The sequence below is a fragment of the Loxodonta africana genome, chromosome 13, assembly GCF_030014295.1.
Source record: "Loxodonta africana isolate mLoxAfr1 chromosome 13, mLoxAfr1.hap2, whole genome shotgun sequence".
Taxonomy (NCBI): Eukaryota; Metazoa; Chordata; class Mammalia; order Proboscidea; family Elephantidae; genus Loxodonta; species Loxodonta africana.
Window position 1 is genome coordinate 30,473,651 of NC_087354.1, and position 27,513 is coordinate 30,501,163.

Genomic DNA, 27,513 nt, shown 5'->3' on the forward strand with positions numbered 1-27,513 from the left:
CTGGGTGACACCAATAGTTAAGAACTCAACTACTAGCCAAAAGGTGGCTGTTCGAACTCACTCAGAGGCACCTCAGAAGACAGGCCTGGCAATCTGCTTCAGAAAGATTATAGCCTTGAAAACCCTATGAAGCAGTTCTACTCTGCACACATGGAGCCAACATGAGTTGGAATCGACTCAACGGCAACTAACAACAACAGTGACTTGGGGGGCGGCGATGCTTCGGTGGTAGAATTCTCACCTTCTATACAGGGTTCAATTCCTGGCCAACATACCTCATGCACAACTACCAGTCACCTGTCAGTGGACGCTTGTTGCTATGACGCTGAACAGTTTTCAGTAGTGCTTCCAGAGATGGACGAGGAGGAAAGGCCTAGTGATCTACTTTCAAACATCAGCCAGTGAAAACCCAGTGGTTCACAATGGTCCCGTCCACCACTGATTGTGGGAATGGCACAGGGCCAGGGGGCATTTATTCCATTGTGTGTGGGGTTACCATGAGTCAGGAGCTGCTAACAGCAGCTAACAAGTGACTTAGGAGGGGCAAAGGCATAATCCAAAGAGGGATTTAAGGCCAGGCCTGCCAGGCTCCCCTGTGAGGGACCCCCACCCAGATACACACAGCTTTAGGCTCCACTCTGAGATGGGGCCTCCCCAGTTTGGATACCTGAAAGGCTGCCGAGAATCCTCAGGAAACCACGACTGGGAAGTCTTTTCTTCAGAAAGATCACTAGCTTCCTGAGCAGGGGTGACCAGCTTCCCCAGCGAAGAGGCATCCAAGCCTAATCATAGCCCCTCTCTTCACAGACCCCATGATGGAGCTGACGGGCACTGACCCCTCGGAGCTTGACAGCCAGCAGGAAATGGAGGACTTCGAGGAGAACACCTATACCTACGCAGGCGTGGATGGCAGCACCGAGGCCAGCGTCCTCAGCGAACAGGCCATGAAAGAGATGGCCTACTACAATGTGCTATAGCGTGAGCCCTGCCGCCCCTCTCAGGGCGAGGAGGGCGTGGGCGTGGGGGTGAGACCACAGTACTGCAGGCCACACCTCCTGCAGCTGAGAAGCAAGCTACTGCCCCACTGCCCTGTGCCCTTCCCTCCCACCAAGTTGTTTGCACCACTAGGGACTCTGAGACCAACTAAAGACTGTACTACTGGCCTCAGCTGTGAACCAGGCACAGGCCCCAGGCATCCCAGCAAAGGAAGAATAGATAACACGGGAGGCCCAGGGCTGGGTCTCCTTGCCCCGCTGCTGAGGGGGTGTGAGGGGGATGAGGGAGGAGGGGAATACCGAGGGCCACGTGGGGACGGGTCACAGGGACAGACTCTTGGGACCTCCCCTCAAGCCCAGCAGCCAGTGACAGTTCTTTGGGGGTCCTGGGCCCCCTGTCACACAAGAGATCACTTGAGTCATGCCTTGTTTCTCTTCCTGGTCAATTCCTGCCTCTAGGGATGTTTGGCCTCCTGTGCTGGCCAGCACTGACCCCCACACAGCCCCGCTTCAGTCCCTGTGCTATGAAAGGCCCAGGCCTGAGAGCCCCCTTCCCCACCCTGCCCATGGCAGCCAGGCAGGGCACTCTGCCTTCTACCTCCGGTGTCCCCGCACTCTCCTCAGCCAGGTGTGCGTGCGGCCCAGCCCTGGCCTGCAGGAAAGTAGGGTATGGCCTAGCCCCCAGACAATGCCCTCTCTAGGCAGCCCCCAGAAGCCCTGTTTGGAAGTGCTTCTCCACACAGTGTCCCTAAAGTAGATTTCAGCAAATGTCACCCAAGTCTCAGTGCTGAGCTGGGGCACCACATCAGGGCCACCAAGGTGATCAAAGCTGACAGAAACACATGGAGGCCCCTGAAGTGAGGGGGCAGGGCAAGAGAGGGCTTGTCCTCAGGGGGAAGCCAAGGACCACCTGTCAGGGGAGGGGGACTAAAGTATTTTCTTATTAACAAGTATCCATTTTGAGGATGGAGACAGCCAAGTGTCAGCAGGCTCCTAGAAGACCATATCCCAAAAAAAAAAAAAAAAAAATTTTTTTTTTTTTTTAGCAAATGGGACTATTTTGAAGTTAATTTATTTTTTTCTTTCCAACTGTGTTGCCTACTATTATTTTTGATGGAGATGCATTTTCTTTTCCCAAACATAAGCTTTCTTGTGTGCTGTGTGTGCTTTTGTGCCTCCCCCACCTAGAGCAGCCTGGCCGGGCAGGGCTCGAGTCTGTGGGACCCCGCCCTGGCCCTGGAGATGCAGCTACTGACAGGAAGCCTCAGGAGGCTGGGGTGAGAGGCAGGCAAAGGCAGCAAGCCTGGCAGGCCCTCCAGCCTCTCAGGCATTGCCCTTGGCCATGGCCTGGCTGCTAGATTCTACTAACCCAGCAGCTCGTTCCCTCACTCCCCGGCTCTCACCCCTTCTGCCCCCACGCCAGCTCCTGCCCCTGGAGCCGAAGACTGCAGGAATAGGGCAGGGAAATAGCACATTCAGGAACTCTTGGGCACCAGGACTCCCACCCACACGCCTCCTGAGGCTTCCATGGTGGGGGGAATGGGGGCAGGCAGGGCCTCCCCCAAAGGCACAGAGGAGAGGAAGCCACCAGGTTCAGCCCAGAAACCAGGAGAGGGGAGAGAGCCGGGGGAACCCATGTGAAATGCAGCTACCCCCAGGCTGTACCCTTATGTTGAAGGAGCAAGCCAGGCCTCAGGTGGCTGTAACTGGAACTGAGGGATGGACAGGTGGCCTCAGGATCAGGCAGCCAGGTGCCCCTTCCTTCTCTGCTAGAGCGCAGCTAAGCAGCAAGTGAAAGGGCTGGGGGCTTGAGGGAGCTTCTCTCCAGGTGTGGCTCCCCAGACCCCAAGGCCACGTGGCCTCCCAGGTGCCCACATGATGATCCTCAGGTGGCAGTGACCCTCCGTCACTGTAGAAGACATTTTTCTCCTGCTGAGCAGAAGGCATCATCCCCTGCAAACTACCTCTTCCCACAGCATCTTTATCCCCTGGTACCAAAAAGAACCCTGTACCTCCTCCTTCTCCTCCATCCTGCCAGCACAGTGGCCTTGGTCTTGGAAGCTAAAGGGAGAAGCTCTAGCCTCCAGGGTGGGGGCACTGCTTTCCTCCCCCCAGTCCCGCCATCAGCCCTGGCCCTCTGCGAGGTTCTATACTTGAACGCCCCCCTGCCCTGTGCCTTGGACTTGGGCAAAGTGAAGAGAAGGAAACAGCACAACTCACAATTTGAGGTGGGGGGTGGTCTTGGCAAGGCTCTCGTCCTCACCCTCCCCAACCTTTTCCAAAGAGGCGTGCAGCCTCTCGGGTGACTTGGGAAACTCCTGGACAAATTCCACTCTAACTTATTTTGACATGTATACAAACCAACTTGTTTAGAAATTCCACTTGTGCAAAGCCCTACTGTGTTTTTATGTTCCTGTTTAAAAGAGTTTACTTAGCAATAATTATAAATAAATGAATATTCTTTAGCGAGGTGGCTGGCAGTGCTTTCCGCAGCTCCTGGGGACCTGGCCCTCATCCCTCCTGGAAGGAACTCCCAGCCCCACACAGTAAGGCATCACTCTCCAGGGTCTGGAGGGGACCCAGGCTCTCCTCTGCTCTGGAATAGTCACCTACAGGGCCAAGGCCTACAGTTCAGTGCTCCGAGACTGAGGGAGCAAGAGAAAGAGAGAAAGGGGGGCACGGGCCAGGCCCCCAAATTCCCACCGCTCACACACAGAAAAGCCACTTCCCTACCCACCTACATGCCCTGGGACAGAAGCCAGCTCACAGTGCCAGACTGGGTTTCAGAGGCTGAATTCTGGAGTGCTGCCAGCCCTTTGCTGCCGATGGGCTGAAAGGGGCAGGAAGCCATGAACTCCCTCCCAGAAGTGGGGCCGAGGAAAGCCAGCCCACCGGCTTTTCTTCCTCAAACCCTGGGAGTTTAATGGGATTAATCACCAACAGGAAGGGGGCCACCAGTGTGCATGGAGAGCTACTGCCCATCCTAAAGCTACCCAGGAGCCTTCAGCAGTGGTTCCCAACTCTTGGGTTTTGTGAACAGTGGCAGACTCCCCAGAATTCGGGAAATGGACTTTGGATTGCCAAGTATTTATCAAGTAAACCTACACAATTCTTGCCCAGCATATTGTAACACCAAAAAATAGAAATATAATCCCTACGTAAAGGCCAGTCCTTTAAATGGAATATATATTTGGCTTTATAGTAGCTTTACAACCTTATTTTTCTAGTTTTCCCTCAGAATGATGAAAATGAGCCCAAGTTTGAGAACCATGGGCCTAGACTACAGAAAGACCCCTATACACATTCACATACACGTACCACACCCCAGGCAGCTGTAGAGATGGGAACTGGCAGGCCGGTGCTGGGTGCGAACTGTTTAGCACAGAGAAAAGGGCAAATAAAGGGGTTGGGAGATGTTTAGAAGGTTAAAACCAACAAAGAAAAAAATAAACAGAACCTATGGGGAAGTGATACGGTCCCAAATGAAGAAGATGGAAGAACTGGATTGTGCTAGGAAATTCCACAGAGCCCACAGGCCTGTGCCTTAAAGAGTCCCAGTGGCTCCTCAGGCCACTTCCTATAGAACACAGGAAGGGTCTTACTGCTGCCCGGTCCCCTCTCCCCTACTGGGGCCCGCTTAGCTGGAGGAGAGCCTAGGATCAGGCTGCTGTAGCCTGAGGCATGCTAGTCTGTCCCACTTGGGATCTGCCAGCTCCAAGACAGCCTCTGCCTCTGGGGCCCAGCTGCCTCCTTCCCTTCAGGGACACACAACAGACAGTTTTGTGAAGAGCTTTTTAGTAGCTAAATATGGCACCATGTGTTCCAAGGGCAATATAAATTACAGTATGCAAAACATACTGACCGGCTGAGGTAAAACACACTGTTCCTGCCTCACGTCACCATGAGGGGAAACACAAATATGCTTTTAAAAATATCTTGCTTATAAAAAATGTCCCCTAGAAGGGCCTGGTAGGCAGGCTCCCCGGAGAGCAGCTGAGAGGCTCACCCTCCACTGTGTTGGGAGGACCTGTGGCGGCTGCCGGCTTGGCTCCATCCGGTCCACCACAGCGGCTGGGGCAGTGCTTTCCCCTACTGCTCGCCCAGAGCTTTGTCCAGGTTGCTCTTGATGGTGTCCAGGAAGTCCGTGGTGTTCACAAAGTGCTCATTCAGCTTCACACTGCCGAGAGAACACCATTCACATCAGTCAGTGTGGGATCGGCTGGGCCCTTCCAGAGCAGAACCTGAGCTTTGGCATCTGAACAGCAGCCTCCTGCCCCCGTGGGAAGGGGCACGCCCAGCTACAGGTCAAAGGCTACCTATAGCCCACTGCCAACAGGCCACAGCGTACTCAGCAGGAACCTGAAAGCTAAAATCCAGTTGCAATCGAATCAACTTTGACTCATGGCAACTGATGTGTATGAAAGTACAACAGTGCTCCATAAGGATTTCAATGGCTGATTTTTTGGAAGTAGATTGCCAGGCCTTTCTTCCGAGGTGCCTCTGGGTGGGCTTGAGCCTCTGACCTTTTCGGTTAGCAGCTAGGTGTGTTAACTGTTGGGACCACCCAGGGACTCCAGGAACCTGGTAGGATCTGTCTTTTCTTTTCCAGTTGACTGAACAACTGGGTACAAGCTCTCCTGGGAGAAGCTGGGGGGTAGGTGGAGGAAGGGATGGAAAAGGCTGGGAGCATTCAATGTCACAGATGGGAAGGCGTGGCCTGAGTCCTCCTCAGGGCTGTGTCCCTGTCTGGGCCCAAGCTCTTGGCACTAAGCTAACTCAGTAGGGAGCCTCAAAGAATGGTCCTCTGGCTTCTTCCCACCCTGTCCGAGGTCTGAAAGACCAGCCCTGCCCTCAGCCCAGGGCCACGCACTTGCTGAGGCCATGGATGCATCCCGCCAGGTCCTTGGTCATGGCTCCGCTCTCCACAGTCTGGACGCACACCTTCTCCAGGGTCTGGGCAAACCTGCAGGGGATGGGGCAGAGTGAGGGCCCAGAATAGCCCTGGGCCTGCTCAACCCCTCACTCTGTGCTTACTTGATGAGGTCCTGGTTCCCATCCAGCTTCCCCCGATGCTCCAAGCCACGCGTCCAGGCAAAGATGCTGGCTATGGGGTTGGTACTGGTAGGTCGGCCCTAGGGACAAGGATTAGAGGGGATCAAGAGCCCCTCAAGAGTCCAGGTAGCAAGCGGGCCACCGGACAGCCGCCCATCCCTATACTGACAGGACCAGACCCCTCCTCCCACCCTTCAGGACCAATGGGCTTTGAGCCCTTGGGGGTGGGTGGGCACTGTACGGCCGTGCTCCCCTCTCACCTTCTGGTGCTCCCGGTAGTGGCGGGTGACGGTCCCATGAGCAGCCTCTGCCTCAATAGTCTTCCCATCCGGGCAGACCAGCACAGAAGTCATCAGGCCAAGGGAGCCAAAGCCTGCAGGGCAGAAAGAGCTCCCTCGGTGCCAGCACCTCGCCTCAGAGCACCAGGGTGGAACCCTACTTGCCCTCCTCGCCAGGTGGTGTAGCTGCTTCTCACCCCACTCCACACACTGTAACTGAGAAGACAGGAACTGTTTCAGGCTTGTTCACCCTTGTTGTGGGTCCCCAGAGGCCAGACAGAACAGGGGGGCACTTGAGGGTGACTGTCATCAACATATTGACACACATCTGTGTCCCCATCTCCAGAGCCTGTATATTCCAGAGCCCAGCACCCCCCTTACCCTCGAGTTCTCCAACCTTCCAAGTCTGCCCACACAGCCTGGCCCGTGACCAGGAGAAGAATAAAACTACCGTCAGCTAGTTCACAGCAATCATTCTATCTGGTGCTCTTTTGGCCACTTTAAAGTAATGGCTTGCTGATTTATTTCCAAGTTTTCCCAAATTTAGATGTCACTTTTTTGCCTTAAATAATTAAAAAAAAAAAAAAATTGGGGGTGGGGTGTGCAACTCAAGTGACTTTTTCTGTTGCCAAGGACTCTTGGGCTTCAAAACACCCTATGGCTGTCTTAAACACTAGCAAGTGACCATCTAAAATGCATCTAAGGTCTCAACCTACCCAGAGCAAAGGAGAATGAAGAACACCAAAGACACAAGGTAATTATGAGCCCGAGAGACAGAAAGGGCCACCTAAATCAGAGACTACATCAGCCTGAGACCAGAAGAACTAGATGGTGCCCGGCTACAACTGATGACAGCCCTGACAGGGAACACAACAGAGAACCCCTGAGGGAGCAGGAGAGCAGTGGGATACAGACCTCAAATTCTCATAAAAAGACCAGACTTAATGGTCTGACTGAGGCTAGAAGGACTTTGCAGGTCATGGTCCCCAGACCTTCTGTTAGCCCAAGACTGGAACCATTCCCAAAGCCAACTCTTCAGACAGGGATTGGACTAGACTATAAGATAGAAAATGATACTGGTGAGGAGTGAGCTTCTTGGCTCAAGTAGACACATGAGACTATGTGGGCAGCTCCTGTGTGGAGGGGAGATGAGAAGGCAGAGGGGGAAAGCAGCTGGCTGAATGGACACAGGGAATACAGAGTGAAGTAAAGGAGTATGCTGTCTCAGAGAGAGGGCAACTAGGAGTACATAGCAAGGTGTATATAAATTTTTTATGAGAGACTGACTTGATCTGTAAACTTTAACTTAAAAAAAAGCACAATTAAGAAAAAAAAAAAAACCCACCCCATGGCACCAAAATAAAGACATGAACATCCTCAAAAGAAAAAGTGGATAACTTCTACAGAAAAATTATTTGTCTGAGAATCTGTGCTGGGGGGGAGGTGGGCAGAGGGAAAAGAAGTCCCTTCTCCATTTTTCCCTGGACCTTCACACTCACCAATTCTTGACATACTTAAGGTTATTTTTCACGTCTCTCTCCTCTGCTATGGCTTTTCCTCCTTGCATCCTATATGGGAATTGTTCTGGTGAGAGGATCACCACTGAACTTTTGAAAATGAAGCCAAAGGCTCTTTATAAAGCATCAAGACCCTCCCTCTGCCTTTTTAACTCAACCTGTCATTGACTTCACTGTTCTTGCACAGGATGGTGTGCCTCACCCCACCTCATGTAACTTTGTTTCTCTGTCTCTGTCTAGACCTTCCACATTGCCTTTCTCCCACCATTTTTCCTGCTCTTGTTCCCAACGCAACTAGGCTATCTCTTGGTGTTCTTCTCCAATCCCCTCACCCATGCTTTCTGCTGCAATCCAGTTGGCCTTTCAGGGCATTCCAGGGCTTAGGAGTTTGCCATCTTCCCTGATATTCTCCTACGCCCATCAGGTTTACTATGCAAAAGAAATCCTCTGTAATTTCAACAGTGCCCAGTCCACTAGAGCCCATCTTCCTACCAAGTCCTTCCCATGGCCATGGATCTAAACCTGTAGCTAAAACCACAGTTCTTGGTCCCTTCACGGCCAAGAACAACCTCAAGGCTGACCCACCTAGCCCTGTAGAACTTGAATCCTTATATTTCTTTGCAACCACAGCCTTAGTGATACACCAGTCCAAACCTAGTTTGTGGTCCTCCCTCACTCATATGCCAGGGAACTCCTGCCCCCTGCTGTCCACAAGGAACTCTGCAATGAGCAGGCAAGCCCCAGTCCTGCTAACACACTAGAGAAATTTGCTACTAAAAGGGTTTGAAAATCCCCCAGCCAGAAGAGCCCAACAGTCCACCCCCACAGAAAGCAGGATCCTTCCAGCATACCCTGGGCCAGGATGTCTGACTGCACGTCTCCATCGTAGTTCTTGCAGGCCCACACAAAGCCGCCGGAAGACTTGAGAACCTGAGCCACCATGTCATCAATGAGCCGGTGCTCATACCAGATCTTATTCTTGTCAAAGTCAGTCTTATAGTGCCTGGGAGAAAAATGGCCTATCGTAGGGTGGGGGCAGGTTGGGAATCCCTTCCCAAGCCTCAGAGCTGAGCCAAATGGGAAGGGTCTTCCCCTGGTAGGAAGGGAGCAGGAGGGCAGGGAAGAAGGGCTGTGCAGTGGAGTCCTTGGGAAGGCAGCAAAGGGGAAGGCTGTTACTTGTCAAAGATCTCCTGGAAGACGTCCTTGAAGCGCCCATCGTAGGCTTTCAGGATGGTGTTCTTGGTGCTCATGTACAGCGGCCACTTCTTCTGGATGGCATACTGGAAGCAGCTATGTGCAAAGCCTGAGATGGACTGCAGGGAGAGAGTGTCCCTGGCATTGTCCCCCAGCCTGGGGTCTGCCAGCTCTCCCCCAACCCCAGGGGTAGCCCCGGGCCCCCAGGAATGGCATCCCGCCCTCCACACAACCCTCTCAGGCAATTTGCCTTAACCTCAGCCACCGCAGCGTTTGCATCTGTTCCTGCGCACTCTCCCAACCACAGGGAGTAGTCCCCCAACTTTGCTCTTTGCTACCTTCCCCTCTCCATTCTTAGGCCCTATGGCTGAAATGAAGCTAATCCCCCAGTCCCACCTGCCTGCCATTAGGGTTGACATGTGACCCTGGCTTATCCAGTCAGAGCCCCTCCTTCCCTGGGCCTCAGTGATTGGCTCTGAGATGGTCATGTGACCCTAGCCCAGGATTTTTGCTAGAACTATGAGTAAGAGGTTTTCGGTTTTTTTTTTTTTTTTGGGTTTTAGGAGTAAGAGGAGCCCTGGTGGCACAATGGTTAAGAGCTTGATTGCTAACTAAAAGGTTGGGAGTTTGAATCCGCCAGCTGCTCCTTGGAAACTCTATAGGGCAGTTCTACTCTGTCTTATAGGGTCGCTATGAGTCGGAATCAACTCCATGGCAAAGAGCAAGGTAACGAGGGAAGAGAAGGCATTGGTGGTTCAGTGGTAGAATTCTTGCCCTCCATGTGGGAGACTCAGATTCAATTCCGGCCAACACACCCCACGCACAGCTACCCCTTGTCTATCAGTGGAGGCCTGCATGTTGCCATGATGCTGAACAGGTTTCAGCAGAGCTTCCAGACTAAGACAGGCTAGAAAGAAAGGCCTGGAGATCTAGTTCCAAAAATTAGCCAATGAAAATCCTATGGATCACAATGTCCGACCCACAACCCATTATAGGGATGCTGTAGGACCGGGCGACGATTCATTCTGTTGTGCACAGTGTCACCACGGTTCGGAGATTGACTCGACAGCAGCTAACAACAACAACATGAATGAAGAGGCACTCTTTTCTGATTGGCTAGCTATGTTAGCAGAGGATAAGAGCTACTGGTGGCTATTTCTGCTACTCCATGGCCTGGGAATAAAGCCAACACAGAGGAATGGAAAGCCAAGAGATGGTGGATGGAGAGGGGGAGAAATGCTTAACCAGTTTGCTTAAATCAAGAGTTCTGACAAACACACACCTCGGGGCCCCAAAGGTGCATCTGAGAATGAGTACAGGAACTCGGTGCATCTGGCTAAGCAGGTGTCTGACAGCCCCACACCACATGGGCTCTCTACAAGCCCCTCAGACACATCCAAGATGCATTTGCTCACAGTCCTTAGACCTTCTTCAGGCCACTGAGGGAGGAAAAGATGGGTCCTCCAACCCAGCCCTGCCCAGAGATGAGAGACAGGCCAGGGGAGGCAGGAACTCAGGCTCCGCAAACTTGGGGCCCTCACCTCGTCAGTGTTATACATGCCCATGCCCACGCCGCCGGCACGGAAGTTGAACACTTCCCATTCCTTGGCACTGCTGCCGTCCTTCGGGGTGAAGACCATCTTAAATGTGCCAGCCCGGTCCACCACAAAGTCTGTGGCCTTGTACTGCAGTGACGAGAGGACAGCTTAGGCCAGGGGCTCCAGACAGGGGTCCCAGGCCAGTGGACCCAGCCTCCCACAATGACCTACCTGGTCACCATGGGCATGCCTGCCGATGGTGATGGGCTTGATCCAGCCGGGCACCAGGCGTGGGATGTTTTTGCAGATGATAGGCTCCCGGAAGACGGTTCCCCCGAGGATGTTCCGGATGGTTCCATTGGGACTCTTCCACATCTTCTTCAGCTTGAACTCTGCAGGGACAGAGCGGAAGTGGGCCCACGGCAGTGCTCCCCTGCCCCCACTTGAACTTGAACCCCAAGCAAGAGCACAGCCAGACAGGTGTCCTAAAAATCATCCAGCAGAGTGGAAAGCTTAAGTGTGTGGGCTGTGGAGTCAGATTTCCTGGGTTCAAGCCCTAGTTCCGCCACTTCTAACTTACACAAGTGGCTTAACCTTAACTGTCAAATGAAGTGATTGACAAAATGGCTAGCTTGTTGGTTGCTGTGAGGATTAAATAAGCCAATATGTGAAACAGAGTTCTTGGGTGGTGCAAACCGTTAACGAGCTCAACAGCTAACCAAAAGGTTATAGATTCGAGTTCCCCCAGAGGCACCTCAGAAGAAAGGCCTGGCAATTTACTTCTGAAAAATCAGCCATTGAGAACCCTGTGGAGCACAGTTCTACTCTGACACACATGGGGTCTCCATGAGTTGGTATGAACTCAATGGCAACTGGGAATAACATGTAAAATGTTCAGAAGAGTGTCAAGCACACGATGAGTGGTCCGTCAGCTATTATTCTTCCCGTATTCATATCTGGAGGCAGCTCAGCCTGAGGGAAAGTGCTCGACTGAGGACCCTGGTAGCCTCATTCCAGAGGCTCTGGGTGGAGCAGGAGATGTGGCAGCAGAGGACACGGGGCCTGCCACCAAGGCACTCAAGGGTTCCAGCCCCAGTACCGCCACTAACCAGCTGGGTCCAGCCCAAGTTACTAAGACTGTGACCCTCTGCCTCCTTACCCATAAAATGAGGATACATGAATCCCAGGGTTCCGGAGGAATAAAAGGAAACATGCAAAGAGAGGTCAGCACCAGAAGGACTTGAATACTCTAAGCTCAGGTTTAACCTGGAAGAACCGGAAGAGGTCAGGGGAGTTTGGAAACGTGCCTTGAACGGCTCCGTTCTAGCTCCCTCATACAAGAGCTGGTGGGCCAGGAAGTAGGGAGAGAGAGCTCTGAATAGTCTGGAAGCTTTCTTTTTTGAATTATCCAAACCTAGCCCAGGTGATACTGGTACCATTTCATGGGCCCTTGAGAGCAGCCCCCAGACTGGACGACTAGCAGCCAGTCCAAATCTGCAAGGCCACCTCTCTGAGACCCCTGGTTGGGTGCAGGGGCATGAAGGCACTAGTGATGTTGCCAAGGGCCATGGGCTCTGAAGGGTATAGGCCTGGCATGCAGCATTCCTCTGCACAGAGAGGGCCCCAAGTCCTTCTGTAAACCTGTCTGAGAAACAGACTGGGAGGCCAGATGGGTGAGTGGCCCAAAGAAGCCATTTTTACTGTGACAGCACCAGCATTATCCTCTTCCGCATCACTATTACCAATGACATCTTCCACTCGTCAGAGCCATGACACAGCAGGAACTCCACTGGCCTGAGTGCCAGGACACGTGGATTCTGGTCTCAGCTTAGCTACGACCTGGCTATGGAACCTTAGGTCTCATCCAGAGTGGTCTCTAAGGTCACTCTGGAGTACCTGGATGGTGTAAAACACACTTGGCTGCTAAATGAAAGGTTGGAGGTTCAAGTCTACCCAGACGTGTCTCAGAAGAAAGGCCTGGCAATCTACTTCCAAAAAATCAGCCAGTGAAAACCCTATGGAGCACAGTTCTATTCTGACACACACGGGGTCGCCATGAGTCACAGCAGACTCGACAGCAACTGGTTAAGATCACTCTAACAGTCTAGAGCATTCTCAGGGAGTCTGGAGTCTGTCACAGTCCCCATCCACTCCCACTCCAGCCCCAGGTGAAGCTGGGCTCACAAAAGCAGCTCTTGCCCAGCTACAGGGGCTCCCGTCCCCTCTTCCCAGACCCAGGATGACCAACATGGCCAGACACCACCAGCACAATTCTGGAGAGGCCCGTGGGTAGAAGCCATGGCCCTTCCTAGCCCAGCCCATCCTGCCCTCTCACCTTCCACACGGGCCTCATCAGGGGTGATGGTGGCACACTTGACAGCCACACTGTACTTCTGGGTGGCCAGCGCAGAGTCAATGGTGACCTGGTCATTGGTTTGGTCACGGTTTGGGAGCCCGAGGTCGAAATACTTGAGCTGGACGTCCACATGAGGCAGGATGAGCTAGAAACAGGCAGACAACCAGGGCAAGGCGTTAGCCACATGACTATGACTCAGGGACAGGACACCAAGAGGCATGGGGAGAAGCCTGCAGACCACGGCAAGGGGCACCCAGGCAAGGGCAGGAGACGAGAGAAGGGCAGCAGAGGGGACAGCGAAGCAGCAGAGGGCTGGGGTCAGCCATTCCTCAGTGGAGCCAGGCCAAAGCTAGCAAGAGGCTGGGGCTCTGCAGAGATCAGCAGACCAGGCCATACCCCCTCAGGGGGCTCCTCCCCAGCATGAACCTTCCTCCCTCCCCCACCCCCACCATGGCCTATCAACTCGGCTGAACCCCAACTCCAAATGCATCTACATTTCTCTACACAAGGTGTTCCCTCTTCTCCCCCGAGTGCTTTGAGGACTTGAGAAGCAGAGGTGGCAGTTCCCAGCCTTCCTCCCATAGATGTATACTTGATGCAGAAACTTCGTGTAGAAAACACGCTTTCCTGGGCCCTCCCAGACCACAGCTTTGGAGAAGCCAGGCAGCCGCCCTGGGAGCCATCATCCATGGTGTCATCACAGGCTGTGTTATTGCCCTGCGTACCACCCTGTCCCCTTTCAGTCCCACTCAAGGAAGCACACCAGAATGTAGGGAGTCAAGAAAGATGCAATTACTGGATCAGCCCTGAATCTGCTCAAATTTTTTTAAATGTGCAGGCTTTGGCACTGTAACCAGCATAGGACACAGACTGCCTCGTGTCAATAAGGACTGTTAGTGGCCGGGACATGGAAGAAGGGTGGATGAAAGGAGAGAAACAGAACTGCTGCTGCTCACGGGGTGACGGCTGGATCTGGGCCCAGAAGACCTGTGCTGGGACAGAACGCTGAGCCTGCCCACTCGCCTGGGCAGCACCCACTGGAGGTGGGGGCACTACCTTCTCCTTGATGAACTGCCAGATAATACGGGTCATCTCATCGCCGTCCATCTCCACCACTGGCTTGGCCACCTTGATCCTCTTGTCAGCATCTAGAACCCGGCATACATGGCACATCACACTCCTGAGGAAGCTGGTGGGACAGGCCCTCACTTCCCATGACCCTGGTCACACCCACCCTCCACCAGGAAGGGAACAGTGGGCACCTAGCATTCCTGCTGCCCAGCGTCCACTCCCCTTTGTCAGGAGCAGCTCCCCGACTGCTTGGAGACCTGCGTCCCCCATTGAGTGTGGCCAGGCAGGACTAGCCAAGAAGATGCCTGCCCAGCCCGTGGTCAATGAGGCAAGGTCCAAATCTGGCCAGTCAAATACTGTCCGCCTGGAAATCTGCAGGCAGGGGACCAACCTAGAGAATGAGAATCAGCTGGGGCCCACTTGTCCCAGGAGATCCTGTCACTCAGAGCAGCCCAGATTTCCATCTTGTCCAAGACTTGGTTCTTTAGTTTTCCCTGTAACTCTACGAGCTATCTCATATTCTTCCAATAAGTGCCTCACAAAGTTAGCCAGTCACTAACTTTGTCTGTTGCTTGCAACCGGAGAGCCCCTGACTTAACTTGAAGCGAGGAAGGAAATAGTATAGATACTTATTAAATAAGCACCTACTAGAATCCCTGAGTGGCTCAATGGTTAAATGCTCCACTACTAACTGAAACATTGGCGGTTCAAACCCACCCAAGGGCTTCTTGGAAGAAATGCCTGACAATCGCCTTCTAAAAGATCACAGCCATGAAAACCCTGTGGAGCACAGACCTACTCTGAAACACATGGGAGCACCATGAGTCAGAACTGACTCGAAGGCAACTTTTTAAAAAAAAAAAAAACACCTACCATGTACCCAATGGAGTCTCTGGGTGGTGCAAATAGTTAACCGCTTGGCTGCTAATCAAAAGGTCGGTGGTTTGAGTCTACCTAGAGGCTCCTGGTGGCACAATGGTTAAGAGCTCAGCTGCTAATCAAAATGGTTGGTGGTTCAAATCTACCAGCCGCTCCTTGGAAAGCCTAAGGGGCAGTTCCACTCTGTGCTATAGGGTCACTATGAGTCAGAATTGACTCAACGGTAAGGGGTTTGGGTTTGGTAGAGGCTCCTTAAAAGAAAGGCCTGGCGATCTATTTCCAAAAAATCACAGAAAAAAACCCTATGAAGCACAGTTCTGCTCTGACACACAGGGGGTCACCATGAGTTGGAGTGACTCCAAGGCAGCTGGGTACATGCCTGATACTGTGCCACATGCTTTACGTATGCGATTCCATTTAATTCCGAAAACAACCCTCTAAGGGAGGCATCATCTCCATTTGAAACGTGGGGAAGCTGAGGCTCAGAGAGGTTACAGACTTAGTGTCCTAAGCTACAAGGCTGGAAAACAGCAGAGCCAAGGGTTTCAGACCTCACTCAATGGTAAGGACAGGCTTATGGCATCTACAAATTGAACTCAGAATCCCTGGTGTAAGCCGATCCCCACCTGCCCAAGAATCATCAAAGGAGCCAACAAGTGGCCGATCAGGGTCACAGGGAGATGGTGGAGGGAGAAACAGGAGCAGGGGGAGGCACTTCAAGGAAAGACTGACTCCTAAGAAAAACCAACGGTCTGGGAAGTGAATTCCAAAGAAAACAGCCCATCCAGTTAGTCAGTGTGGGGAAACAGTTAACGCATTCAGCTGCTACCTAAAAAATTGGAGGTTTGAGTCCACCCAGAGGCACCTGGGAAGAAAGACCTGGCGATCTACTTCTGAAAAATCACACATGGGGTCGCTATGAGTCAGAGTCAACTCGACAGCACCTGGCTGGTTAATTGATCAGTGCAGGCAGCCTTGGACGAGGCTTGTTGAACCTTGGCCTCCACAGACAGGGCCACCCTAGTGCCTACACGTGGGTCTGCCCACAGTCTGGGAAGCAGCAGCTACTGCAGGGTAGGGCAGCAAGATTTACGGAAAATCCCAACCCAACTAGGCTTCAGTCGTCGGAAAATCTCAGCTGATACTGAAATTCAGGCTGGTTGACACCTGTGCCCTTTCCCCAGAGGTACAGCTCTCAGACCTCACTTAAGCCCACTTACTCTTATGTTACACTCAATCCTTACAAGTGTAGTTAAGTGTCTCCCAACCTTACCATAGAGTGTTGTTGTGGTTGTTAGCTGCTGTTGAGTCATTTCCCGACTCACAGTAACCCCACGTACAACACAACGAAATGCTGCCCAGTCCTGCGACATCCCCAAGACTGCTTGTGGATCAGATCATTGGCTGATTTTCAAAAGTAGATCAGCAGGCTTTTCTTCCTAGTCTGTCTTAGTCTGGAAGCTCCACTGAAACCTGTTCAGCATCATAGCAACACCCAAGCCTTCACTGACAGATGGGTAGTAGCTGTATATGAAATGCATTGGCCAGGAATTGAACCCTGGTCTCCCTCATGGAGGGTGAGAAGTCTACCACTGAGCCACCACCACAGATCAGACACAGGGAATCAGAAGAGAAGATGTTTAGCTGAAAAGAAGCTGGAAGAAGTGACAGACATCTGCTAGGTTGACAGCAAGAGCAGCAGGGATACAGAAGCCTGTGAAAAAGCAGGCCCAGGAACCAAGAAAATATAGCTGGTTGAAATAGCAGATTTTTTGTGATATGTACTTTACCACAATTAAAAAAAAAAAAAATTAGGTAGAGCCATAGTTACTGACATGGGAAGATTTCCAAAATACATTAAATGAAAAAAAAAAAATCAAGTTTAAAAAAAAAACCATGACCAGCTGGAAAAAAAAAAAAAAACTAGACACATTTAAAACAAAGATGACCAAAGCCCAGTAGACTCCAGCCAAACATATCCCTGTCCTACACACCATACCCATGGCTCATGATGACACTTCCAGATCACTAAGAAAAATATTCAGTTATGGGCAGCAAAACAGTTCACTCGCCAAAGATGTAGGAACAGATTTTTTGTTGTTGTTACTTAACCTAAAAAGAATCTTAGAGATTGTTGAGGATGAAAAAATGAGACCCAGGGAGTGTGGCTTGTGTCAGAGGCAGGATAGAACCCAGAAGCCTCTGGAAGTCCTTATAGGTAAGATGTAGAGACACTAAAAGCAAACCCAGACTCAAAATATTTCATTCCCTAGAGAAAAAAGGTAAATGCTGATGGCACTACCATACCACCCTCCCCAACATGAGATGGGGATTTTGGGACCCAGGCTACAGAATTCTGCCACCTTTTCTGGTCTGAAGCTTGAGTTGGAAAGAGCTTTAGGGTCTGCAGAAAGTCTGCAAAGCTGTTGCACAGTTAGCTTCATTTTTTAAATAGTATTCTATTGTGTTCAATAAAAGTTTACACAGCAAATTAGGTTTCCATTTAACAGTTTCTACACAAATTGTTCAGTGACATGGGTTAACATTTTCCACAATGTGTCAACATTCTCATTAATTCCATTCTGGTTGTTCCGTTTCTAATAGTCTAATTTTCCTGCCCCCTTACCTTATCTTTGCTTTAGAGGAACTGCTAACCATTTGGTTTCATATAGACTTTTTATAGGAGCACAGTACTCATGGGTGATATTCTTTATTTTAGGACCCCATCTGTTATTTAAACGGTGACCTCAGAGGATAGTTTCTGTTCAAGGTTTAGAGTATCTCAGCAATAGTCTCGGGGAGTCCTCTAGTCTTAACTGGTCCAGCAAGTCTACAGTTTTTAAGAATTTGAGTTCTGTTCCACATTTTTCTCCTAGTCTATCAGTATCCATTTATTGTGGCCCTGATCAGAATGGTAGATATTGGTAGTCAGGTACTATCTAGTTCTTCTGGCCTCAGGATAGACAAGGCCATGGTTCATGTAAACTATTTGTCCCATAGACTAGTTTCTTCTTTGAGTCTTTGGTTTCCTTCTTTCTCTTTTGTTCTGGACAAGTAGAGACCAATAATTTTATCTTAGATGACTGCTCACAAGCTTTTAAGACCCCAGACACTACTCACCAAACTAGGATGTAGAACATAAACTTTATGAACTGTATTATGCCAATTGACCAAGTTGTCCCATAAGACTATAGTCCTAAGGCTTCAAACCCATAAAACCAATTCTGCAAGGTGTTTGGCTATGTCTAAGAAGTATCCATAACTGTGCCCCCATATGGCTTATTTTATATATGAATATATATGCATGCATACACATAAATATATGTATACGCACATACATATAGATATATCTATTCATGCACACATATGTACACGTATACCTATACACAAATATGCATACATGTGTAACCATACACACATTTTTTGGTCTGTGTTGGTGTTGTTGCATAATTATATTTGTCATATCCTTTACCAAAAACGCTGTTTTTTCCTGTGCACTCCTTAGTGACATCATGACATCATTTACCTTGGTCAAGCTGTATGCACTTCTCCCATACCCGGTACTACATTGTCCATCATCAAAAATAACGAATATCTGTTATCTAGATAAGGAGCCCTGGTGGCACAGCACTTAAGCACTCAGCCACCAACCAAAAAAAGGTTGGCAGTTCAAACCCACCAGCCACTCCACCGGTCAAATATATGGCAGTCTGCTTCTGTAAATATTACAGCATTGGAAGCCCGATGGAGGCAGCTCTACTCTGTCCTTAGGGTCACTGTGAGTTGGAATCATATTATCTAGAGAGTGACATGCCCTCTTCCCCTGCCCCACCCATCCCTGGTAACCACCAATGAACCTTGGTCTTTATATATATGCCTATTTTTGTCTTCTTATGGAAGTCAGATCATACAATATTTGTCCTTTGTGATTGACTTATTTCACTCAGCATAATATATCCCAGGTTCACCCACGTTATAACATGTTTTGAGAACTCATCATTATTCTTTACGGCTGGCACTATTCCACTGTGTGTATGTGCCACGTTCTCCTTATCTATTCTTCGGTCGATGGGCATTAGGTTGTTTCCATCTTTTTGCTATTGTGAATAGTGCTCAAACGAACATAGGTGTGCATATGTCTTACTGTCTCTTCTATTTGGTTGGCAGCCAAATGCTATTAGATTCTACTTAGAAGTGGGATTGCTGGATCATAATAAGGTACTTCTATTTCTTTTTTTTTTATTTCTAGTTTTTTGAGGAAGGACCATACCGTTTTCCACAGTGGTTGTAGCTATCACTTTACAATCATACCAGCAGTGTATGAGAGCTAGCTTAATTTTTATAAGTATTTCTTATGAGCTAATTTGATGACAGCACCCTGGTAACAGAGTGGTTTACCACTCAGCTACTAACCAAAAGGTCAGCAGTTTGAATCCACCAGCCTCCTTGGAAACCCTATGGGGCAGTTCTACTCTGTCCTATATGGTCACTATGAGTGAGAATTGACTCGATGGCAGTGGGGTTTGTTTTGAGCCCTGGTGGCGCAGCGGTTAATAGCTATGACAAGCTACAGCTGCTAACCAAAAGATCAGCAGTTCGAATCCACCAGCCACTCCTTGGAAACCCTATGGGGCAGTTCTTCTCTCACACACATGGGGTTGCCACGAGTCAGGGTCAACTAGCTGGCAACTGGGTCTGGACACAGGACTCCTAAGGAAAGAATCATTTGAGGGGCAGTCCTAGGTTTCAGCCTCAGCCTGGGCTCCACTAGTTTTAGTCATCAGGCAGACACAACAGGCTATGTAGGCTGTGGCCACCATGCCTCCTCCAAAGGGGAGTTCAATGTCAAGATCACAGCCGACAGCCTTCCCTGGTGCAGGTGTCAAACCCTCAGAGACCACAGGGCCGATTCATTTATAGAACACCTGGTGCCTCCTCCATGGGAATATAAAAAGGCCTAAAACAAAACAGTGCTTGCCCTCAGGGAGTGAGGGTGAAAGGAAAAACCCACAAGTAATGGGGAGAGAGCAAGCAGAACTTTTTACAGAAGTCGTAAGTGCAAACTTCCTCTCCTAGCACCTGGGGTAGGTGATCCAAGCCTACAGGTTTGTGTAGTCTGGACCCGATAGTGATTTTGTTTGTTTGTTTAATGGTAATTGGTGGCCAAGGTTTAAAAATCAAGGGATTTTACGTACCAATCTAGATATTCAGCCTCTCCTAAAGAATCAGTAGCTCTGGGCACATTGAGTAGGCCTCACTGACGATAAGGCTGGGCTGAGGATGGCTCCTCCCTTCAGTCCAGGCCTGCTGAAGCACCCCCTACTGGGGCCCAGAAGGAACCCTGGTGACACAGTGGTTAAGCACTTGGCTGCTAACCAAAAGGTATGCAGTTCAAATCCGCCAGCAACTCCTTGGGAGAAAAATGTGACAGTCTGCTTTCCTAAAGATTAAACCAAAAAAAAAAAAAACCAAACCCGGTGCCCTTGAGTCGATTCCGACTCATAGCGACCCTACAGGACAGAGTAGAACAGCCCCATAGAGTTTCCAAGGAGCACCTGGCGAATTTGAACTGCCAACCCTTTGGTTAGCAGCCGTACCACTTAACCACTACGCCACCAGGGTTTCCTCATAAAGATTACACCCTTGGAAGCCCTATGGGGCAGTTCTACCGTGTCCTATACGATCACTATGAGTCGGAATCAACTTGACAACAATGAGTTTGGTTTGATCTCCGGGGACCCTGTGATGCAGTGCTTAAGAGCTCAGGCTGCTAACCAAAAGGTCGGCAGTTTGAATCCACCAGCCGCTCCTTGGAAACCCTATGGGGCAGTTCTACTCTGTCCTGTAGGGTAGCTATGAGTCAGAATTGACTCATGGGCAACAGGTTTGGTTTTTTTTTTTTTGGTTCAGACAGGGATCTCAAATTCTCATGCCATAAACCAAAACCAAACCCAGTCCCATAGAGTCGACGGCATAGGCCATAAAAAAACAAACCAAATTCATTGCCATCAAGTTGTTCAGAGCCCTGGTGGCTCAGTGGTTAAGCATTTGGCTGCTAACCAAAAGGTCAGCTGTTCAAATCTACCAGCCACTCCTTGGAAACCCTATGGGGCAGTTCTACTCCGACCTATAGGATTACTATGGGTCGAAATGGACTTGACTGGGTTGGATTTTTTAATGGGTCTCTTGTTCAGCAGTCCCTAGGTGGTGCAAGCACTTAAGCACTTGACTACTAAACCGAAAGGTTGGAGGTTCAAACTCACCCAAAGATGCCTCAGAAGAAACGCTTGGCGATCTGCTTCTGAAAGGTCACAGCCCTTGAAAAGCCTATGGGAGCAGTTCTACTCTGCACTTGGGGTCGTCATGAGTCAGAATTGACTCAACAGCAACTGATCTGGTTTGGGTTTTGGTCTGTTGCTCAGGCTATATGGAGACGCCCCATACCCTGCACCTCTCAAGTAGTAACAAAACCAAACAAACCCATTGCCACCGAGTCACTTCCGACTCACAGTGACCCTATAGGACAGAGCAGAACTGCTCCACAGGGTTTCCAGGGAGTGGCTGGTGGAGTCAAGCTGCTGGCCTTTTGGTTGGCAGCCGAATGCTTAACTACTGCGCCACCAGGCCCCCCAAGTGGTGACAAACCCAAAAAAACCCAGTGCCATCGAGTCGATTTGAACTCATATAGTGGTGACAAGCAACCTGAAATCCAAGGAGCAGGCACTGGGCTCTCTGAAAGCCTCCAGAGTAACAGCCACCATGAATCTCCAGATGACGCGTTACACAAACACTGTCCTCTCTTGGCAAGAGAGCAGGATGGAATTATACCAGCTGCAGGAGGCCTGCTAGGTCACCTCCCCTCCCCCTGCCTGGGGCTCCTAACACCCAACACCAAGTAAGGATTTCCAAACCCATCCCCAGTTTCTGGATCTGCTCACTGCTCCCAACTCAAGGCTGGATGTCCTTCCCACACAGCTGCCCCCAAGCATAACCCTTTGGCCACTCAAGGTACTCTCAGCAAAGAGGCTGCTCAGCCAGCATGTGCCAACGGAGCAGCAGGACATGGAGTAAAGTCCCAAATTCCCAGAGGCTCAAGAAAGCAGGGCAGCAATTCTGGAAGAGAATCTAGTATTTTCCTTGGCATTGTCCTTCACTGCTCTTTCACACTCATATCCAAACCATCAAAAAATCCTATCGGCTATGTTGGCATCTCCTGCCTGGAGGGGAGATGAGAGGGTGGGGGGGGTTAGAAGCTGGCGAAATGGACACGAAAAGGGAGAGTGGAGGGAGAGCGGGCTGTCTCGTTGCGCAGGAAGTAATTGGGAGTGTGTAGCAAGGTGTATGTGGGTTTTTGTGTGAGAGACTGACTTGATTTGTAAACTTTCGCTTAAAGCACAATAAAAATTATTTAAAAAAAAAATCCTATCAATTCTTCCTTCAAAATATACTCAGAAATCACTTTTCATTACCCCAAGTGCTACCACCCAGGTCCACGCCACCAACAGCTCTCGCCAGGTGTTAGGGATTGAATTGTGTCCCCCTGCAAAATGTGTATCCATTTCGCTAGGCCATGATTCCCAGTATTGTGTGATTGTCCTTCATTTTGTAATCTGATGTAATTATCCTGTATGTTGGTAATCCTAACCTCTATGATGTTAATGAGGCAGGATTAGAGGCAGTTATGTTAATGAGGGGTCTCGGTGGCGCAGTGGTTAAGCATTTGCCTGCTAATCAAAAGGTCCCAGTTTGAATCCACCAGCCACTATGAGGCAGTTCTACTGTCCTGTAGGGTCACTATGAGTCCAAATCAACTCCATGGCAACTGGTTTGGTATGTTAATGAAGCAGAACACAATCTACAGGATCAGGTCGTATCTTGAGTCAATCTCTTTTTTTTTTTTTTTTTAATGTGGTGAAAAAACTTATATTTAGAATTTGCCAGCTGGACTCAGTTTAGATGATCCCAATTTTGTTGGCAACATCCAAAGCATTATAGTCAGGAGCCAGTCAAACATATGTCTTCTTCTCTCCATCAGGTCTGATCAAGGTGTTGACCTTGGACACATCAGTGTGGTAGAGCTTGTTCACAGCCTGTTTGATCTGGTGCTTGTTGGCCTTGACGTCCACGATGAACACAAGTGCGTTGCTATCTTCGATCTTCATGGCTGACTCAGTGGTCAGGGGAACTTGATGATGGCATCGTGGTCAAGCTTATTTCTCCTGCGGGCACTCTTCCGAGGATATCTGGGCTGCCTTTGGAGCCTCAGTGTCTTGGGCCACCAAAAGGTGGGTGACGTGCGGATCTTTTTTTTGTGGCTGTGGACACCTTTCAGCACTACCATCTTGGCCTTCGATGCCCTTGCTTTGGCTTCAGTTTTGGTAGGGGCAGGGGCTTCCGTCTTCACTTTCAGTGCCATGTTCGTAAAAAGCTTGAGTCAACCTCTTTTGAGATTTAAAAGAGAGAAGCGAGCAGAGACATACCACCAAGAAAGAAGAGCCAGGAGAAGAGCCGCATCCTTCGAACCCAGGGTCCCTGCGCTGAGAAACTCCTAGACCCAGGGGAAGATTGATGACAAGGACATTCCCCCAGAGCTGACAGAAAGCCTTCCCCTGGATCTAGCACCCTAAATTAGGACTTCTAGCCTCCTAGGCTATGAGAGAATAAGTTTCTGTTTGTTAAAGCCATCCACTTATGGTATTTCTGTTATAGCAGCACTAGATAACTAAGTCAGCAGGTTATTGCAATAGCCTCCAACAGGTGTCTGCAGCCAGTGCTCCTATTAAAATGTAAAGCAGGGCATGACACTCCTCTCAAAGCCCTGCAAGTCTCCCCATTCACTCAGTAAAGGCCAAAGTCCTTGAACATGACCCACAAGCCCCCACAGCCCCCATTACCTGATCACCTCTCCTACCACTTCACCTCCATGCACTCTGTGCCAGCCATGCGCCTCACTCTGCTCCTGGAATGTGCTGAGGTGCACTCTCCTCACACCCTCGGCACCTGCAGCTCTCTCTGCCAGCGCTCTTTCCCCAAAAAACTAATGGCTTGCTTCCTCGCCTCCCTCAGAGCTTTATTCATCTTCTTTTCTCCTTTTCTGGCTACCCTATCCAATAGTATATACACACACACCCCTACCTTCCTTGCTTATTTGTTTTCCTGTTATCATGGAAGGTGAAACCTATGAGAGCCGGAACTCAGTGGGACTGCCTTGTTTTTCCGGGTCTCGAAAGTTTTCCACCTTCAACGGGGTACAGTCTTACCACTTTCTCATCACTCATTTTATTGGAAAATATTTGAGTTTTCCTTCTCTAACAGTTTCCACCTTACATAGGTTCCGGCTTTCTCAGGTTTTACTGTATCACACTATATACCACGTCTACCATTAACACACTATTTAAAAAAAAAAAAAAGTTGCTGCCAAGTTGATTCTCACTCATGGCACCCCATGTGTTTCAGAACAGAACTGCACTCCACAGGGTTTTCAATGACTGATTTTTCAGAAGGAGATTGCCAGGCCTTTTTTCTGAGGTCCCTCTGGGTGGATCTGAACAGCCAGCCTTTCAGTTAGTAGCCAAGTGCTTATAGTCAACTTCAACCTTGTTTATTGTCTGTCCCCTCCAGCATTAGAATTTAAGCTCCATAAGGGCAGAAATCCTTGCCAGCCTTATTCCCGGCTCTATCCCCAGCACCTAGCATGTGCTTGCCACATAGAAGGAGTACAATAAATACTTGTTGAAGGCGTGAATGAATGTACAATAAATACTTGTTGAAGGCGTGAATGAATGGCAGTTTCGGTCACTTCCGTCTGTGGTACAGGTTGTCCAGCCCTCACCTCCTGTTTTGATGAGCACGTTGTCTCCCCTCCTGGGACGCATTGCCACACCGAGGCAGCTAGTTCAGGGCTTCAGACTGCACCTGATTCACTTAGATCATCACAAAGGTACATGGTGGCATCTGCCCCAGGCAGTGGAGAAGCTCACAACCTAGAATGTATAAATATGTGGCAATCTGCTGGCATTTTTAAGACAGAGCTACAGAGGTATAAACCCTGGGGCAGGGCCACGCACCCTGGCTTCCAGTAATCAGAGAGCAGTTTCCAGCTCCTCATACCCTGTATGGAATCAGCCCAAGAGGCCTTGACATCACACGGGATTTGGGGGCAGGCCCCAGGCTTTCCAGGCTTTTCTCAAAACCTACTGGACCTAAACATAACCACCCAAAACAGCTCTGGAGGGGCAGCTGTGGTCTTTGTTTGGTCTTTATTTGGTACAGAGAAAACTCACTCAGTGGAGGCTAAATAAGAACTCTGCAGACAGGTCTGCAAAACCTTGAACGGTCATTAAATAATCCACCCTGGAGTCTAAGAGAGCAGGCAAGACACCAAAAAAATCTGAAAAATTAAGAGGCAGACTGAGATGATTAGTCTCCCAGCTAGAAGTGGAGTAAAGGAGGGCTAAAAAAGTAACTCTCCCACGAGCCCGCCAGCCCTTCATTTATCGGAACCGCCAGCAGCAGTCGCTGGAGGCCTATGGTGTTGCAAAACTAGAGACACGTGTGGGAACCACTGGGCAGCAGCGACACATGACTATTTTAGCCAAAAAACAGATTCTTTCCTTGTCATCAAGGGGAATGCCAAGAATTCTGTTTCCAGCCGTGTTGCCAGGTAACAAGCTAGTAAAGCTCACAGCTGTACAGTCTAACATCCAATTCAAACACCAGGCATTTTCCCCATTAAAATAACCAACCTACTTGGGGACTTTTGGAAAGACCTGCCATTGACTGCTTGCTCTTTATATCCAGGCTCCAAAAGGGGCTCTGTGTGTGTGTGTTTTGTGTTTGCTTTTTACCATCAGTGCAGAAAAAAAAAAAAAAAAAGGATTATTGGAGAATGTATCTAACTTCCACTCTATTTTGCTGAAGGTGGTGCCATAATGGAATCTTTGTTTGGGGCCTGGGGGTACTTGGCACCTTCGAGTTGCAGGACTGTTCCCTCAGAGACAGATCCTAGAAGTACAAAAGCAGAAATGCCCCCTTTTTCCTTGGCACATGGGGGCTGGGATGCAAGCCCCCCTCCTTCCTCTCCCAGCCCTGGTCAGCTGCTCCCACTTAGTTAAAGATTACCTCTTCTTCCTCACTCTCCTGGCTCACCCCAAGGGGCTCCTGGCCAGGTCAGGATAGGGTTTTCATGGCAACGTGCATCAGACAGGGCCAAAGGACCTACATTGTTCCCAGCCTTTTGAAGCTGCCCTTGAGGAGCCAGGATGAGAGGAGGCCGATGCTCACATGCCAGGCGGGGCGGCCTGCATTGGTAATAGTGCTAAGTTCTGTGTACTGTGATCCGACTACTGTCTTCTCTCCTAAGCAGGGAGCTAAGAGTATCCCAGAAGCTTTGGGAATATTCAGGAAAGGGACATTTCGCGCGGGCTGCCAGATCTCTCCGCGGCGGGGAGCCCAGCAGGGCCAGGGGCCGGCTGGGAAGAAGAGACAGGTCCAGCCAGGGAGAGGGCCCAGGATGGAGCCTCAAGTGCGGCGACGAAGGAGAAGGGTGACGGCCCAACAATAGGGGAAAATAAAAAGGACGCTCCTCCAGCAGTCGTGTGAAAGGCTCCAAAAATAGCTGACGTGGACTTGACAGCGAGGAGGGATTAGCGCGCGCCTGGCTAAAAAGGAAGGGGAAATTGACGCCTCCCCCTCCCCGCCTTTGTTTGAGCAGGGACCGCGCTGCGACCCGGGGAGCAGGCGGGGTGCTCCAGCCCAGCTTGGTTGCCTGCCTCCCTACAGGGGCGCAGGGCGGCCAGGATACCCTCCGAGCCCAGGGTAGCCCCCCAGCCCCCCTCCCGGGACAACTGCAGGGGTGGGGGCGAAGAGCAGCCTGGAGCCTCCGCCCGCGCACAGCCGCAGAGCCCGGCCCGGCGTCGCCAGGGCCACCAGTTGCCACCGTCCTTCAAGTCCCCAACCCTGCGCCTGGCGCAGCCCGGAAGCGTGGGGCGGGGAGCGCGGAGAGAGCAGTCCCCCGGCCCTTTGTGTGCCCGACCCCACCACTCCTAGCTCGCGGGTGTCCCCGGCTCGCGCGTGTCCCTGGCCCGGGAGGCCGCCACTTCGCGGCGCCGGGCACACGCCCCACCCGGACCCTCGCGCGGCACTCACAGTGGCGCCGCGGCTGCTCTTGCAAATTCGGGGCTGTCAGGGCCGCCGGCGTCCAGGCCGGCCCGGAGCCAGGGGCCCTGCAGAGCAAGCGTACGACTCGCAGGTAGCCGGCCATGCCGAGCAGGCGAGCGAACAGAAGGCGAGCAAGATGCGGACGCCGGGCCACTACTCCCGGCTGCTTGGCAGCGGGCTGCCGCAGGGCCTGGCTCGCAGGGGCAGACGCGGCAGGACCGGGGAGGAGCTGCCGGAGCCGCCACTGCATTGGGCCTCGCCAGGGAGGAGGCGGTGCCAGGGCCGGCCCGCCGCCCAACACCTCTTTGAGCAGCGCCGGAGCAGGGGTGGGGCCGAGCAGGAGCCCGCGCTTCTGTGGGCGCCCAGGGGAGCCCTGCTGGGCCCCAGCGGAAGACGGTTGAGACCTTCTGTGACCCGAGCTCAGGCTCACAGGTGGAAGACTGGGGAGCGCCGGCGAGGCTAAACTCCTTTCTC

General features: G+C 50.9%; 2 protein-coding genes and 1 pseudogene across 17 annotated transcripts in view; 1 reads left to right on the forward strand and 2 right to left on the reverse strand.

Moving 5' to 3' along the window:
• Nucleotides 1-7,674, forward strand: part of ZNF710 (zinc finger protein 710) — an 84,151-nt gene extending 76,477 nt beyond the window's left edge. For all 16 annotated transcript variants that reach the window (XM_064267128.1, XM_064267129.1, XM_064267134.1 and 13 more), the window contains one exon: nt 808-7,674. In XM_064267128.1, the coding sequence (XP_064123198.1) occupies nt 808-977 (170 nt within the window). In that variant the 3' untranslated portion in view covers nt 978-7,674. The remainder of the gene's footprint in view (nt 1-807) is intronic.
• On the reverse strand, nt 4,774-27,229 carry IDH2 (isocitrate dehydrogenase (NADP(+)) 2). Its single transcript, XM_064267141.1, has 11 exons — nt 27,028-27,229; nt 13,987-14,078; nt 12,910-13,075; nt 10,806-10,966; nt 10,578-10,721; nt 9,019-9,155; nt 8,694-8,845; nt 6,308-6,420; nt 6,030-6,127; nt 5,866-5,958; nt 4,774-5,172 (listed from the first exon to the last, which is right to left on the reverse strand). Exons 1-11 carry the CDS (start codon nt 27,140-27,142, stop codon nt 5,085-5,087), a joined length of 1,359 nt encoding a protein of 452 aa, XP_064123211.1. The 5' UTR covers nt 27,143-27,229; the 3' UTR covers nt 4,774-5,084.
• LOC100673394 (large ribosomal subunit protein uL23-like) lies at nt 22,764-27,002 on the reverse strand (annotated as a pseudogene).
• Nucleotides 27,230-27,513: the final 284 nt, after the last annotated feature.

Coding starts and splice junctions, on each gene's coding strand:
- IDH2 (XM_064267141.1), bottom strand. CDS start 27,142: ATGGCCGGCTACCTGCGAGTCGTACGCTTGCTCTGCAGGGCCCCTGGC. Junction 14,079..27,027: donor AGAGCAGCCGCGGCGCCACT/GTGAGTGCCGCG, acceptor GCCGGGTTCTAG/ATGCTGACAAGAGGATCAAG. Junction 13,076..13,986: donor GGCAGTTCATCAAGGAGAAG/GTAGTGCCCCCA, acceptor GCCTGTTTCTAG/CTCATCCTGCCTCATGTGGA.